This window comes from Rhipicephalus sanguineus, chromosome 8 (genome assembly GCF_013339695.2).
Source record: "Rhipicephalus sanguineus isolate Rsan-2018 chromosome 8, BIME_Rsan_1.4, whole genome shotgun sequence".
Lineage (NCBI taxonomy): Eukaryota > Metazoa > Arthropoda > Arachnida > Ixodida > Ixodidae > Rhipicephalus > Rhipicephalus sanguineus.
Genome location: NC_051183.1, coordinates 49,790,569 through 49,806,493, shown reverse-complemented (window position 1 = coordinate 49,806,493; position 15,925 = coordinate 49,790,569). Strand labels below are relative to the sequence as shown.

Genomic DNA, 15,925 nt, shown 5'->3' with positions numbered 1-15,925 from the left:
AGGCACATGGTAAGATATATTGTGCTGTGTGGAGAGATGTTAGGAAGTACCTTCGTCGAACTTCGGTGTGCGTGAGGAGGTCACACACATCCTCGCTGTACTCCGAGTTCGTAGTGTTGAAGTACGACGTGATATTATTGTGTGTGGATCGGTTCCGACCTCTACACATGACAGGTGTCTCGCAGCGAGGTTCAGTGAGCGTCAGCAAAAATAAAAATATTACGAAGGCAGCGTTTTTAATTGTTCTAGATAGCTTTATCAAAATTCGTTGAACAGGGAGCGTCGCTAGAACAAACGTTTTTCACAGGGCAGCAACTGACCAAGGCAAGTTCACTTATCGAAACATTTTCTCGAGCAACATTATCTGTTCAACGATTTCTCATTGCTTCGAGCCTCAGCTTCCCCCGAATTTCTCTCTTGCTTGGCTTCCTACAACAAAGTATTCTCTATCTCTATCTTTCCTGTGTGTAGCGTGTGCGATGGCCTACACAAAGTGAACGCCTAACAACTACCAAAAAGAAATCTGCGCTCGCTGGGTCACTGGAGCATACACAGCAAGAAGAGCATCTTACCTATTGTACGTCTGGTCAGGACGGCTCATTTGTGTAAAATCTGCAGACTTGCAATGTCTATGCGTGTACACGAGCTTTGTAGCAGAAAGAGTTATTCTCAAACGTGAGTAAACTTTGAGAAGCAGATTTTTCGAGCCACGCTGTTCTTGTACCTTGCACGAGATATCTCGCACAATCAAGGGCGTTCGCAGAACTTTTTCCAGGGGGGTGCATCAGCAGAGGGTGGGGGAGGGGGAGGGGGGCATACAGCATAGGTAGCTTTTGTTTCATTGCCGTGACATGACCGGCAAGATTCGTCCATAGCAACATGTAACGTGCAAAGTTGGCTGGTAGTCCTGAATGATATTTCACGCGGATATGCGGGACTGGAGTGTGCTAATCAAGCTGTGTAGCTTACTGCTACTGCATAGAAAATTATTATCCAAAATTCCAAGGGGGCGCAGCTGCCCCCCCTTGCACTCCCCTCCGGACGCCCATGCGCACAATGTAGAATATCTTGTTTGGAGAACAGGCCCTAGCAGGGCACCGGTTGCTTACTTTTGTTTGTGTTTACAATTCTGTAATTTCGTATATACGTTGACTTCGCGTGCATTACGACTCCATCAATTCGTTCACTATCTCTGCCACCTGGACGGGCATGATGGGTGCACTGCCAGACGAATAGCTACATTGAAGTGCGTACGTGTATCTATCTCAACTCTGTCAGTTCTTAACCATGTTTGCAGGAAAAAGCTTACATGTCCCTGTGTAGCTATACGCTGTAAACACCGCTAAATATGACCTGTTGCTGTTCTGTAAGCACGGCAAAAATAAAGAGGTGCACTGTTCTTACTCACACCTGCCCTCGCTGCTCCTGCGTAGGACGCGGCCTGGCGGTCACCTGGGCGACGGCAACTGTGGGCTGCCGACCGGCACGGTAGAGCGAAGACACAAGGCCACCCAAGTAGGTCACCATTTCGCCACCAGGGTGCTGAGTGCTCTGCGGCGCGCACAATGGAAAAAATGCGACAATGCGACAATCTAGTATCAACCAACTCAGTAAATCCAGAGACTTACTCCGACTTTTGTGTCATTCCTCTTTGTTCTTTTCCTAAGAGACCAGTCTAACCCCCTTCGAGCGGCACGGGCTGCTGCCATCATCATGTCATCAGTTAGAGTGTTTGTATAGTGTAGATGTGCATTTATATAGTCAAGACTCGGGATGAGTTCCTCATTGAATTTGACTTTGACGGTGACAAATAGTCCCGTAGCCCGTTAAAGCTGATCAGGTTTTACCACATCTATGGCAGCCTATAATTTTCGTTCCCTCTGCAGTCATATTGTTTCTTTATTCTGGGGTACACACTGGTCTGTGAGGTGGAAAAATTTGCAGAAAATCACTTTTCTAAAACATTTGTTTTTGCGTGACCTAGAAGAACTAAAAAGCATTTCTAAAATATTACAAACATTCATTGCGTACTTATTAGGTTATTTGGTTCTTAGGTAATGTTCATGGCCACTTTTGCTCACCAAAGAACCTCAAAAAGTGATATTCTACAGTGCACTGGGCAGGAGCCATGCTAAGTGACGCGGCCATTCGGTCTCATTTCAAAGGCGCTCTCTTCTACGGGGTTCTAGCTTTATTCTAATCAATCATTTGTTGACGCTCCATGATCTCTGAATTCAAGTGCTACTGGAAAATGAACGTTCCCCATGGCCTTGGCTGGGATAACATTCTATCACTTCATTGAAGTGTCACGAGTCATCCCTGGACTGCACATGTGCCGCAGTGGTCATCCATAAGACAGAAAGCTTGGACCAAGTTTCGTGTTCTGATTCGTTGATCATAGCCTTAGTAAATCTGACCTGGAAATTCTGGTTTCTAAATTGTGCACCCGATTTACAGCCTCCTATTCTATAACATTAAGCCTCCAAGTAGTATTATGACGGTACACATTGACAGGCGCCAGTATGCGAAAATTAAAATTAAACGTAATACATCACAGAAAAATTTATAGCAGTGTGAACAAAGTGCAACAGGAACATAGAAAATGAAAGCATTTAATCCGTAACCAACTATTCAATACGAAATCAAAGGAACACGAAATGTAGCGACTTAAAACAAATTAATAATTGATTCCGCCTTATAGACTACGTAAACCTATGTCTTCCTGCACTGTGCTTACCTTCGATATAGGCATTCATTTTCATCGAAGCTATCAGGTACTACCATTTACTAATTTATACACGTCTTTCTTCTTGTGTCATTTAATATTACACTCAACTCTTTTTTGTTGTACCGCTCACTGTACGATCTTCAGTAAGCCCTTGTGCATATTTGTCGATTTTTCAAGTATAACTACACCTTCAAGGTTTCGCTCAAACATCAATCTGCCTCGTACCTCAACAGCTTAGTGGAATCAAACAATTATATTCACGGGCATAGGCGTGCGCAGGGTTCCCCTTCAGAGGGGGCGAAGGTTCATCGCGGCGTCCCCCTCCCTAATAAGTGAATGCATGGCGCAGACTTTGCGCCCCCCTCTTCTTAGGTGACTGGGGGGAGGCGCCCCCCTGCCCCCCTCCCCCCCTCTGCGCACGCCTATGTTCACGGGAGTTGCGATTTCGGCGAGTTGGAACGAATCATTTATAATGGTACTAAGCGCAAACATAAGACGATAGACGTCCTTGTATCACTTGTCTATCGTCTTGTGTTTGCGCTCGATCAGCACCACTATGAATGAACTATTCTCGATTCGACAGAAAGCCTCCGTTTCTCACATCTCCGCTTGTGCCGAAGTCGGCAGCCGTCATGCAGCGGCAGACAAGGGACAGGGTCGCCATCACCCAACACAGCACGATCAGCCACACGAAGATCTAAGATGAAAAAAGAGAAAAGGGTATCACTAGCCAAATACGCAAGACTACGTTGGCTTTCCAAGACATTCATGGTTGGAAAACTGTACCATCGGCGAGCAGCCAAAGTAGAGTTCCCTCGCGCAAAATCACATTGGAAGTATGTAAAGTCATGTACAAAAATTTTTTCCGAGATGTAGGTTCCAGAAGATATGCGCATTTCTGCTCTTCTAAAGCGTGGCGCTTATTTAAGTGGTCGCTGCGTAGACCGCTAAATATATTTACATGCAGGAGCTTTGAATTGCAGACTGTGTGGCCCAGAGTTCGCAAGTGTTTCGTTTTCTCAGCACGTGATGAGAAATTCGCGACTGAATGCATGTATGACTGAGCGATCAACATAATCTCCTTTAGAACAAACAGGAGAAATATAGTGATTGGCACTTTATTGAGTGCCCATGAACTGTTTGAATGAACGGGATATTTTCAGATACAAAACATTTATACAAAGACAGGTCCCACGAATGGAACACGAAGAGCACATCGAATAACTCTGCAGCTTATCACTGCTATCTCTGTATTCGGCTTGCAACGCACCTGCGTGGTGAGTCTCTCGTTGTAGAGTGTAGCCACGCTATCGTTTTCCCAGGCTGCAGGTCCGCCCGCACGGGTGGTGCAACTGGAGTAGAATTGGAAAATCAAAACAAAACTCGCTAAAGGGGAGAAAACTGTCAACATACACAATGTGCTAATGTGAAATTTATCATGTTCCTGTTCTCAAAAAATCATCTTGAAGAAACATTTTCTCGTCTATTTTAGCACAGGAGTGCAGAAAGTTGTGCACCGTAAACAGAACCGGGATTATAATAACGTTTACCAAAAGGCTGAACGTCACAATATACGTGCCCGAAAGTGGTGGTACCACGATCATGTGACGCTGACACGTTAACTATCGCAACATTTATTTTTCTACGTACCAGCTAGTTTAAGGGAACAATCATAGTGCAGATCTTTCTCCGTACTCTTTGTGAGAAACCCACGATAATGCTTGCCCCAGAACCGATGATACGACAGACTTCACTCCTCGTGCTCAAGATACAGGGAAAGTTGGTTGAGGAACAACACCAGGCTGAATTGGAGCAAGGAAAGAAACGGGCAGGACATAATGTGGAACGTCTGCATTAGCAGACAGGAAGTGAGGTGCGATTGGCAAGCGTGGAGAGCCATCTGCAGGAGTTGTCCTAGGCAGTGGGAACGCACGATCAATTAGGCATTCAAGACCATGCGGCCATCCGGCAGATGTGAGAGCGTCTCGCGCAGCTCGTCCAAAAACAGGGATCCTTAGATAATGTATTGTGGGCCGCGATACCAAGGCGGCTGTACTCCCTTCCCATGACAACAACCTGGATATAGGAGTGCGTAGGGTTCCCCATCAGGCGGGCGGCGAAGGTTCATCGCAGCGCCCCCCCCCCCTACGAAGTCAATGTACGAGGCAGATTTTGCGCTCCCCCCCTCTTGGGTGACTATACTTCGTTTCATACATCAGGTGCAACGCTGTGGAAGCTATGCAAGTAGTTCGGCCAGCAAAATGTGTATATCCGCGTGTCTTTTGCTTGGCCTCCGCGATTAGTTCCTGCAGCGCGCTGCCAGTGCCAATCGCGGAGGCCACGATACCAAAAAAGAGACGCTAAGCGATGCAGAACAAACTATCGACAGTACTGCAAATAACGGGGTACGTTGATTTCTTGGGCACAAATCACCTTCTTTTATTATAAAGCCCAAGGAGGGAAACAAAACCACATTACGGGTGGTAAATTCAGTGAACTGTTTCTTCGCGCGAAAGCATCTACGGCAAGAAGTCTCGCTAGCTTCCATAGCTTTGCACCTGATGTATGAAACGGAGTATAGGGGGTCATTGTATGGGGCAGATTTTGCGCCCCCCCTCTTAGGTGACCAGAGGGGCGGCCGCCCCCCTGCCCCCCCCCCCTCTCCCTTCCCCCTGTGCGCACGCCTATGAACCTGGACATGAAGGACTTCCTGGAATGTTCTAGCAAGAAGCGGCTGCTGCTGAAAGACAGCAGGATAAGAAGCCTCGTGGCCTGAATGCCTACTTCAGCGAGCTGGCAGGAAAGGGAGTCCTCGGTCTCGTGGAGTCTCGACGAAGCTTCTTTCGGCCAAGTGCCGAGAGAAGCTTCGCCAAATGAAATACGAGTTTGAGCAGAAGAAGGCTCATAACAATTCGACAAGGTAGCATCGAGGAAACAACGATCAACGCGTGCGGAGGCCGTCCACAGAATGCAGTAGAGACAGCGCCTGACTGAAATCCTTTGGAAATGAAAGAACAAGCTAAAACGGCTGCTCGGGCGAGTTGGTTCATGATTAAGATTAAGCAGCGCTATGTGTGTGTGTCCTTCCTAAATGTCCCGTCTTTTTTGCGCTGGTAAATCTATAGAAAGAACAAGGAATGCTAACTCCAACGCCAATCTGAGTCGACCAGCCACGGATTTAAAGAAAGGCGACGTCGTTATCGTGCATTCCCAGGCGTCCCGTTAACTATGGAAACTAGCAAGAATCATTCAGTTCTATAGAAGTCAGATGGTCATGTCTATCTTTGCAAGATGAAACTGTAAAGGGGCCTTATCATAACAAGGCCTGTAAAAAAGCTATATCCGCTGGAACTCCGTGATTAACTTCACTGCGTGGCCGGGAATGTTTCCATCGCAAGCACCAGCTCTTCAGCAGAAGAATAGGCGTCGGCAAGCACGAGAGGAGAAAGCGGGGACTCTCAACTGCTAGCAGGGTCTTTAAGGCCTCATTATATGTGGTACTGAAACTTGCTGTACGCCCTATTCCGCATCTCTGTTACCTGATTGGTCACTTGGATGTGGTCTATTGTAAAGAACCCCTTCCTAAAGCCGGCCTACTCTCTAGGTTGGTTGAAATCTAGCGTTGCTCCTATCCTGTTTGAAAACATTTTCGCAAATATGCGCATAATACTGAAAGTAAGCTGATGGGTCTGGAGTTCTTTAAATGTTTAACATCTCGTTTCTTGTGTATAATGCTGGCATTTTTCCAACCAACTGGTGCACTTGAAGTTTTAAATGACACTGCCTCGTTCTTCTTTGATTGGAATGATAACAAATACCTGCTTTCATTCAAGCAACCTTCTGGGAGTCAGGAACAGTTATCGTATTTTCGTTAATGTTTTGTTCTTAATCGAAACTTTCTTGTCTTGGCACTGCTCACTTCCTCAGGACGCGTAGCTCGAGCTCGTAGAAGAAGGTGTTCACACCGCTTGTCACCAGCCAGGCCATGATGAGAGTAAGTAGCGCGAGCACGGTGCTCAGAGTCGTGGCCGGTGGCACTATCTTCCACACGTGCACGATGCTGCGAGAAATCAACGAAACTCATCTAATTAAGTACGTCATACACGTTTCTCCATTCCCACCATGTTACGGTAATGTACTCGATGCGAGGAATAAATTGCCATTAATGAAATGAATTGAATTGATTTTTGTTAAAGTAAATATGGTTAAACAAAAACATGCTACAAGCATCTGAATCCTTAGCAGAATGCTAGTATGGATCCATGCAACTATAACTATACAACAGTTTAACGGTATTTTAGTTTTGCATGCGAAACATAATTAAAACATAATATTTTTAACATCCATTCAATTGCATTTCTCGTTACCACACAAAACAATTTAGTTTAACAGCGTGTCATGTTATATAGCAAAACGTGTGCATATGCTCATACAGTTCCCTGTTATGAGGTTTAACCATAAAATGAAAGCATTGTGTTGTTTTACATTGACTGGTAGGTCGTTCCACAATGGCGTGCCAACACTAGAAGGTCGCCTTTTCCTGTATACATTTTTAACCAGTGGTTTTAGGATTATCGGCAACTAGCGGGAAAGTACTCGTTACATCAGAGGTATGAAACAAACGGAAGAACGGAAATGACGCAGGTTACCATAGTGGATTAGGTGATGTGGAGAAGTTGGAAAGTTTGCAATCCCATGACACTCAGCAGGCACTATGCAGGAGCACTGTGATCCGAAATCAACGTCACTGAACGTCGCTTAGGGACAACTTGGCTAGCGGTAGAGTATTATAATGACGATGATGACAGTGAAGACGATATTGTTAGGGTCGATTCCTATTACTTACACCCATTCGTCATGTAATACTTCGCACAGATGTTATTCGGATGTAATGAGTGGTTATTGATTATTTACTGACGCCCCAGTGTAAGAAACGCATTATTCCGGAAGTAGAAGGTTTCAAAGTAACCATGATATTGTCCCGATGGTAAACAAACACTCGCCTCACGACACAAAGAGCAAATAATGTTTTGCTTTTGTTTCATTGCTAAGCATTATCGAAGAATCTGTCCCCTATGCCGGATCAAGATAGTTACAGAATAAGCGTGCTTTTACCCTGACTGTAAACGAGCACTCGCCACAAAAAACAAAGAACAAAGAAAAAAATATAATTTCCCTTTCTTGTTGTGTTCTCTGTAGCCAAAATTTGTTTACCGTCAAACAATGTATACACCCCAGACAATATTTTATACAATGATTGGATAAGAAACACGGCGCTTGCGCGCTCTGTGAAGCAATGCAGTCGGCCGATTGAACTAAGAGAATAATTTCTAATGATACTTTATGATACACGTGGAGTGCGTCAGCAGCTCTGAAGTATGTCCTCTTTTGATCGAGGCGAAGTCGCGACGGTGAAGATCGCAGCAGTCAAACCAGGAAATATTCAAATATTAATTGGGAAAATATGTGCCCAGCAAAACTAAATGCTCACAACTGATGGCGGCGAGCATGGTCGCCGGTCGAAAATAACAACTGACGGTCCCCTCATCTTTAGTGAAATAAGTAAGCTATTATACGTGCGTCATTGCACGCTCTAGTGTTTCTGCACGTACCCGCGTGGCAGACATAATAATAATTGTTAGGGTTTTATGTCCCCAAACAACGATATAATGAAGGGCTCCGGAAATTTCGAACATCTGGTGTTCTTTAACGGGCACCTAAATGTAAGTACACGGGCCTCTAGCATTTCGACTCTATCGAAATGCGGCCGCCGCGGCCGGGATTCAAATCTGCGACCTTCGGGTCAGCAGTTGAGCACCATAAACCGCTATACCACCCTCGCGAGTACGTGCCAGACATGGCAGTAGTGACATTACAGTAATGAAGTTACAGGAATTAATTACTTTTGCTGTAATGAGTTGTACAATGAATGACTGTTGCAGCCTGATACTTTAGCTATGTAATGAATTGTATTAAGCGAGTAACTTCATTAAAGTCACTCATTACTTTCGCCATTACTCGTGAGTGAAATATAGCGTCTCCGCTTATTCTTATTCCATAAAATGCTGACCGGAAAGGAAGAAAAGAATAACAAACACAACTTCATCTGAGGACCGGACTCTACCATCAATGACAAAACCCAGCGTTGGAGGAACAGCGGCATCGCTGAGCTGTCCATCCACGCCATCTGCCTGGACCTCACCCTAAAAGGTTGCCGTAAAAAGCTCGTCTCACCTGTCGTCCTCGGGTAGGTGCCGGCTGGGCGCGCACATGATGAAGAACCAGACGGAGATGATGCCGTACACGAACGAGGCGAGCATGGAGAAGAGCACGAAGTTGCAGAGCACGTCGCCTCCCCACTCGGTGCGCGCCAGGTCGATGCGGCAGTTGCCCGTCTTGACGTTCAGCTCGACCCAGGGCTGCGTGTAGAGCATGCATTTGCCCATGGTGGTCTCCAGGCTGGAGTTCATGTTGCGGTAGCTCAGCAGCGCGCCCAGCGACGTCCCGATCGAGCAGATGTAGATGAGGATGTGCGTGGCACGCCACACGTTCAGGTTCCGGTGCTCGGCCATGGTCTGAGGATGACGGGGGTGTCCGACAGCGAGACCACATCAGAGCCTCGACCGACCAGGACGGTGCAAATCTTCTTCTTCTTCAATGATCGCAGCCGCGAGCGCGTGACAATGATGATAATTTTCTATCTCACGTGACAGCAACCCACAGTGCGAGATAGCCAAAGAATGGGGTTGCTGAACTTTCTTTTAATAACATAAAATAACGATAACATCAAAAATAAAAAAGACATATGCAGGTATATAACAACGTGTGTTGTCCAACCTGTCGAACCCCACATATGGAAGTTAATCTCTAACGCATAACTAAATACTGATTGCAGAAGTTCCGCAATAGTCCGTCGGATATCCTAAATATACCTCTACATCACGAGCCCGAACTGGTCATTCAGTAGACGAACGCGGGACATTCTTTTCCGGCATACAATAAAGCCCCATTGCTTGTTTCAGTAGAGGTCCGATGCGTTGTATATCCCGTGATTTTTGCGCCCTTGATTGTTCGTCCATTGTATATCGGCATTTTCTTTCTACAAATAATATTGCGTGTAACTCTGCACCCGTCATCAAAAGTTTACGGGACGCAGGCCCCACTACAAATGAGAATTTCTGTTCCGTTATTGCGCAACACTTCTACTTCTACTCGAGCTAATGACTATCGGTTGCAATATGAACTACAGGCTGGGGTATTTATTAGGATTTCATGTTCCCATATAAATCGAAAATATTGCCTTTTCGAAAATTTCGCGTCCCGTAAACTTTTGCTGACGGGTGTACATATACCGAAGTACTTGAAAATAATTAAGACTGGCCGCTTAATATATATATCTTTTAGCCTGTTAAAAGGTACATATATTGAGCTGATATGTATGATTAAGGAAGAAGTTCCTCCACAAATAAACTCTCGCCTCTCTGTTTCCTGAGCGAAAAGGAAACGAATGCGAACTGAAATTGCCAGTGATGGACTTCGTGAGAATGTTGTTTTTTAAAGGTAGCTGTGGTGGCGCCTCTCTTTTGCTGAAGTGGAGTCAAGTAGTTGCGCACGTGCCATTTCCGAAATAAGGGCGCGAGCGTCGCTTCCTGTCTTCTTGTGACTGTTACCTGTCACGCCGGCACCACGACAGCTAACAGATCACTGCGCTTCCCCGTGATAGAACGAACTATTCGTTACTTCATGAAGCGAACTGAGAATCGAGGAGTGGGCTTTGTTACCTAACTGAGGTTTCAACGTGACGGACCTCTCACCACTACTATGCTTCGATTTCGTTACACTCTGCTCTCGCCGCCCACGCGGTGCGACATGCGTCGACCGCTTTGGCTAGCCACGTGGTGCCAGCTATCCCAGCATTCCCCCATAACAGTCCTTGCGAACCAGTTTCAAACTAACTTCGCTAAAACACTAGGTAGGGTCCCTAGCATCTGCTATGGACACTGTTTTTTGCTCCAGCAGACCTGGCGACAGCAGGGGCGTAGCCAGAATTTTTTTTTTTTTTTTTTTGGGGGGGGGGGCACCTCCTTGATCAGAAGTGGGGGTCAGGCAGGCAAATGTGATCAAGTGTCATTTTGAGCTCTGTATGCCATAGCAAAAAAAAAAATTCTGGGGGGGGGGGGGGCACGGGCCCGGTGTGCCCCCCCCCCCCCCTCCCTGGCTACGCCTCGGGGCGACAGTGACGTTTGGCGCAGGACTCTTTACCTCTTTCTGGTATTTCTCGCTGTAACTTCTCGATATGCAGCTAATTTATATGCGCTGTAATTTTCTCGATATGCAGCTAATTTTAGACTTGTGTAGCTAATATTTCAAAATATCCCAGTAAGCACATCCCTGATTCCTCACACATCACTGTCAGAGCATGACCTCCGAGACGGTGGATGTCTAAAGCTCGACGTCTGTAACGTTTTCCTTGCTCTAAAGTGGTTTCTCTCGCATGTAGCCAGCATAAAAGCGGCCTCTGTGATCTGCGTAGATGGCTCGCACTGACGTCACTGAAACTGCCATGTTGGAGTACCAACATATTGGAGCGATGTATGTGATGTCACGTTGATGTTATCGGCACATCGTATGCAGGTTTTTACAGCGAAAGCTGTTATGAGATCATTTCACCGGCCGTTTTTGGCGCCGTAGTTGTCCGCCGCCGCCGCCGCCGGTGTCCGTAACCACTATCGCTCGAAATAAGAAAAAAAAACGAAATAAGAAAAAATTCCAGGATGGAACGAGGTTCGAACCTCGGCCCTCTGCGTGGGAGCCAAGTATTCAACCCCTGAGCCATACCGGTGCTTGAAGCTGCTTTGCAAAAAGGTCCTATACAGGCTTCATGTCGGGAAGGAACCACATTAACATATGCAATATAGCGTGGTAGAAGAGTAAAACAACAACCAAGCGTCACACAACGCGAATTCTGTAACCAGGTGTCAAACAATGCGAATCGCGCAACGAGTAGGTTGTTGAATGCTTCCAACCCATTACAAAGTGCTCCGCCATAATTCTTCATCGTCATCAGGCACAGCATCAACAAAGTGCGCATAATGCCTTACATGTGTTTAGCAGGTACCACGGCTCTCCGTAGAATGACGAAAAAGGCATAATGCCTGCTTTCCTACTTCTCAAAAATTACAATGATTTATAGCATAGTGGGTTCCTCGCAAATGCACTTGTATTAGTTGCCAAGGAAGCCCATAAGCGCATGATCCATTTCCTCGGGGTCTCAGTAAAGTTGTTCCCCCCCCCCCCCTACCTCTCTCTCCCACGTCAACGTATGTTATACCGCATGGCGGGAGAGGGACATAGCGACGGGGCGTCACCTAATGCAAATTACATAACTGGTGGGCCGTTTAAAGCTTCCAACCCACTACAAAGGGTTGAGCCATAATTCTTCATCGTCATCAGTCGTCGCGTCAACAAAGTGCACATAATGCTTACAGACGTGTAGCTGGTGCCTCGCTTCTCCGCGCTTAGTAGGTGCTTCCGAACTTCACAAAAATTGTTATTTATGGCGTAGTGGGTACCTTGCTAGTGTACTTGTATTGGTAGCCCCAAGAGAGCTTACAACGAGCTCTAGAAACGCCGCTCTTCCAGCTTTCGCTGTGACTGTGCTGCGTTTTCAGCGCAGGCCTGGGGTTTTTATCGTTATTCGGGCGCACAGGTCAGAAACGTTGCAACGGCATCGTTATCACAGTACAGCAAGTTAATCGCCATGTGATTATGCTGCCTCGACGTCATCAGCGTCGCCTTGTTGGCCGTGTTGAATGCCAGTGCGTACCTGCGATGACGTGACATGCAGGCTATCAATTTCACTTTGAATACCAACTGTTTGAAGGAGCGCCGAAGACAACGTTCTTGGTGCAGAACGATGCATTGAAGCTATTAAAAACCACCACAACGCGTATTTCTTGTTTCTGATCTTAGCTCTAAGATTATCGATCGGCGTTTTCAACACACTCTTCCAGGAGCGCTCCTGTATGTTCCGCTACAGGGAAATTTGCGGAGATTTTTCTAAATAGAAACCTGCTGCCTTGTATGGAAGTTCACTGCTCTCGTGCCGCACGACCCGGTGATGGCTGCTGCGTGGCAGCGATGTTTGGTTCCATCGTTACAGGTGTTCTATGTTGGTGTGCGAGGAGACCTCTTCTGCAAAAAATTGAGTATTTTCTTAGCCTTGTTGATCATATTAAGGTTTAAATTTCGTTGAAAATACCGCTATTACTGCGCCTAATTGGTACAGTTTCGAAGTTTTTGCGTGTTTACGTACGCCCGCGCCAGGGGCGTAGCCAGGGGGGGGGGGGGGCGGTTGGGGTGTGCAAAACCCCCGAAATTTTTCAGTTTTTCTTTTGTATATATACACGCACACATACAAACGCACACACGAACATACATAATCCCTTCAGTCACTGTGTACACAATTGTGCACGCGAGCTTAAGGCGCGTCACACGCCGCGTGTTTCTTCAAATGGCCTGAACCTCAGTGTGCACATTCGTGCAGGCTTCCTGAGTGGACAACTATTGGTCATTTAACTTCATTGTGCTGCTTATTGCTGCAGAGGATCACTTTGCTGGAGGCACTACTATGTTAGACGATCGTTCGATGTGCCGCGTTTCAGGATCAATGCCGAGAGTACATTTTTTCTCCGTTCGAAACGAATACAACCAAAAAAACGAACTGCGCATGCATTTCGGGCCTACTAGTTTAATCTTTTTATGCAAGTACTGAAGCTGACTGATGGCATAGTAATTAGATAATTAGTTACACGCTAATTAATATTACTTACTGAAACTCACACAAAACAACACATTCCTTCATTTTCTTTCTTGGAATGTAATGCTGAGTGCCTTTGAATTATGCCATGTGAATTTGACGCATTTGAAGACAGTGCATCATAATTCGTGACTGAAGGGGATAAAGTATGGTTGAACCCCCCCCCCCCCCCCCCGAAAAAATTTTCTGGCTACGCCCCTGGCCAGCGCGACACGTTCTGTCGCGGAATGAGAGCGCATTCGATGTCACGGACCGTAAGACTACGTATAATCAGTGGCGTAGGCAATTTTTTTCCGGGCGGGTGGGGGGGCCATCTCCTTGATCCGACATTGGGTCTGGGCAGATAAGTGGGGTCGGGTGTCATTTTGTGCTCTGTATCCCATAGGAAAAACAATTTGGGGGGGGGGGGGGGGGGGGGGGCAACGGGCCCGATGTGCCCCCCCTCCCTGGCTATGCCACTGTACGTAATATTTAATGTAAAGAAGTACTTCAGATTTCAACGCCCATCCCGTGTATATTTCAAAGGAAAAGCACTTCATTTTAATGTCCTATGCAGAACAACTGCGAACGTCCGTGATCGACGTACGCCGGCCGTCCATTTATAGCTTTTTTTTTTCTTGATACGTGCCACAGAAGTCTGCTACATGTCATACGACTTCTGATCTTTGCTGGGTTTCGAAACGTCTGGCGCTGGACATATCCTTCCATGCCGTTTGACACCTGCGGTTCATACGGTAGTAGTAGTGGTGATTTCAGGAAAGACGGTTCTGCAACCCAGCACGGCGCAGCGTTATTGTGGGGATGGGAGAGGGGAGTGATAGAGCAGAGTCGAAAGGAGAGCGAATGATGCCAACAGCTCCTAACCCTCCCCCTCTCCTCTCTTGTCTTTTTCCGGGCCTCACCTGACCGTCATCCATGCTCGCTGCATCGGCGCTTGTTTGTACTGGCTATACAGGTGGTCGTACTAACTACATGAGACTGGCCGGAGCGCACCATACGATCCTTATCCCCGCTTTTGAAACGGAGCAGAGACAAACACACACGCGGTCTGCTTGCATGGCCTTCCTGCTTCACATTTGTCATAGCATTTTGCCTATTTCATCTTGACCTTTTCATTCCTCACGATTACCCTTGACTCTGCACTGTACAAATATATTTTATCCACGTTTCTGCACGAGTACTCGATATGCCTCTTGTGCGAAATGGCAGAGGCCTGTGAGCTTAGTTAGGTGCATGCTAAAAGAACCCTGGGAGGTCAAAATTTCCGGTGCCCTCCTCTACGGCGTCTCATAATCATATTGTGATTGGGACCTAAAACCCTAACAGTTATTATTATGTTGCCTCTTGCCTGGCTGTTTTGAATAGGTCTTGCAGGGAATATCTTGGGCAAGTTCATATATGTTGAGTTATTTGCTGAGCAGATGCACGCATCATTTCGTTGCGAATATTTCCTCTGATATGTTTTGTCCTCAAAGCTCATGACCTCAAATAGAAGTTTTCGCGCTGCCTGTTGTGTTATATTGCACAAATTTTTGTTCCCGATTTGGAAAGTACCATTGTCAGATCATTGTCAAAGTGTAATGGCCAGTCGCAAGAACATTTCCATGTTACTACAACAAAAAACACGAACAAAATTGTCAACCAACAAAACATTTTAATCCGATTGGCGAAATAAGATACAACAATGTTCGATATGCTTCAAACAACATGAACACCTGTATCTGATGCATGCAACACCTAATAGAACACTTTCTCTGACAGTTCAGTTTTCTTTGCATCATAGCGAACATTTATGCACAGATGCACAAAACATGAAAACAAGAACACATAAGCTCCGTCATGAAGGCAACAGCCACACTACAAGCATTCATTGTCAAGCTCTATCACAATATGTGCTTCTACTATTCTGACGGACAGCACCGGAGGACCTGAATATACACTCAAACCTCATTATAACAAAGTTGCATCTGCCAAGAAAATAACTTCGTTATATCCAAAAATTCGTTATAAACGTTTATTTGTAACACTGTAGCTATGACAAGACTATTCTTCATTTACTTCGTTGTAACCGATAATTCGTTATATCCGTGTTCGTTATAACGAGGTTTGAGTGTATGTTCCTAGCACACTGATAACCTAAAAAATAAAAGGTGCCATGAACCTTGAACTTAAATATATTTGTAATAGTCCAAAGTCGTTTTAACAATGTTGCATGCAAGATGAACATACGTTTGTCGTATTTTATTTTCGTTGTAGGCATATAATGTCCTGCTATCAGTGTCAAATGTTTTAGAAGTGCTTCGTTATATGCAAATTATTTTTATATCTTGAATAATTACATCAAAATGTCACTGAAACTTCATGGCCTATGTGAACTT

General features: G+C 45.8%; 1 protein-coding gene across 1 annotated transcript; it reads right to left on the bottom strand.

Moving 5' to 3' along the window:
- Positions 1-1,404: 1,404 nt before the first annotated feature.
- LOC119403216 (uncharacterized) lies at positions 1,405-9,309 on the bottom strand. Its single transcript, XM_037670162.2, has 5 exons — positions 8,963-9,309; positions 6,648-6,788; positions 3,999-4,080; positions 3,330-3,425; positions 1,405-1,551 (listed from the first exon to the last, which is right to left on the bottom strand). Exons 1-5 carry the CDS (start codon positions 9,298-9,300, stop codon positions 1,405-1,407), a joined length of 804 nt encoding a protein of 267 aa, XP_037526090.2. The 5' UTR covers positions 9,301-9,309.
- Between the last annotated feature and the right edge of the window lie 6,616 nt (positions 9,310-15,925).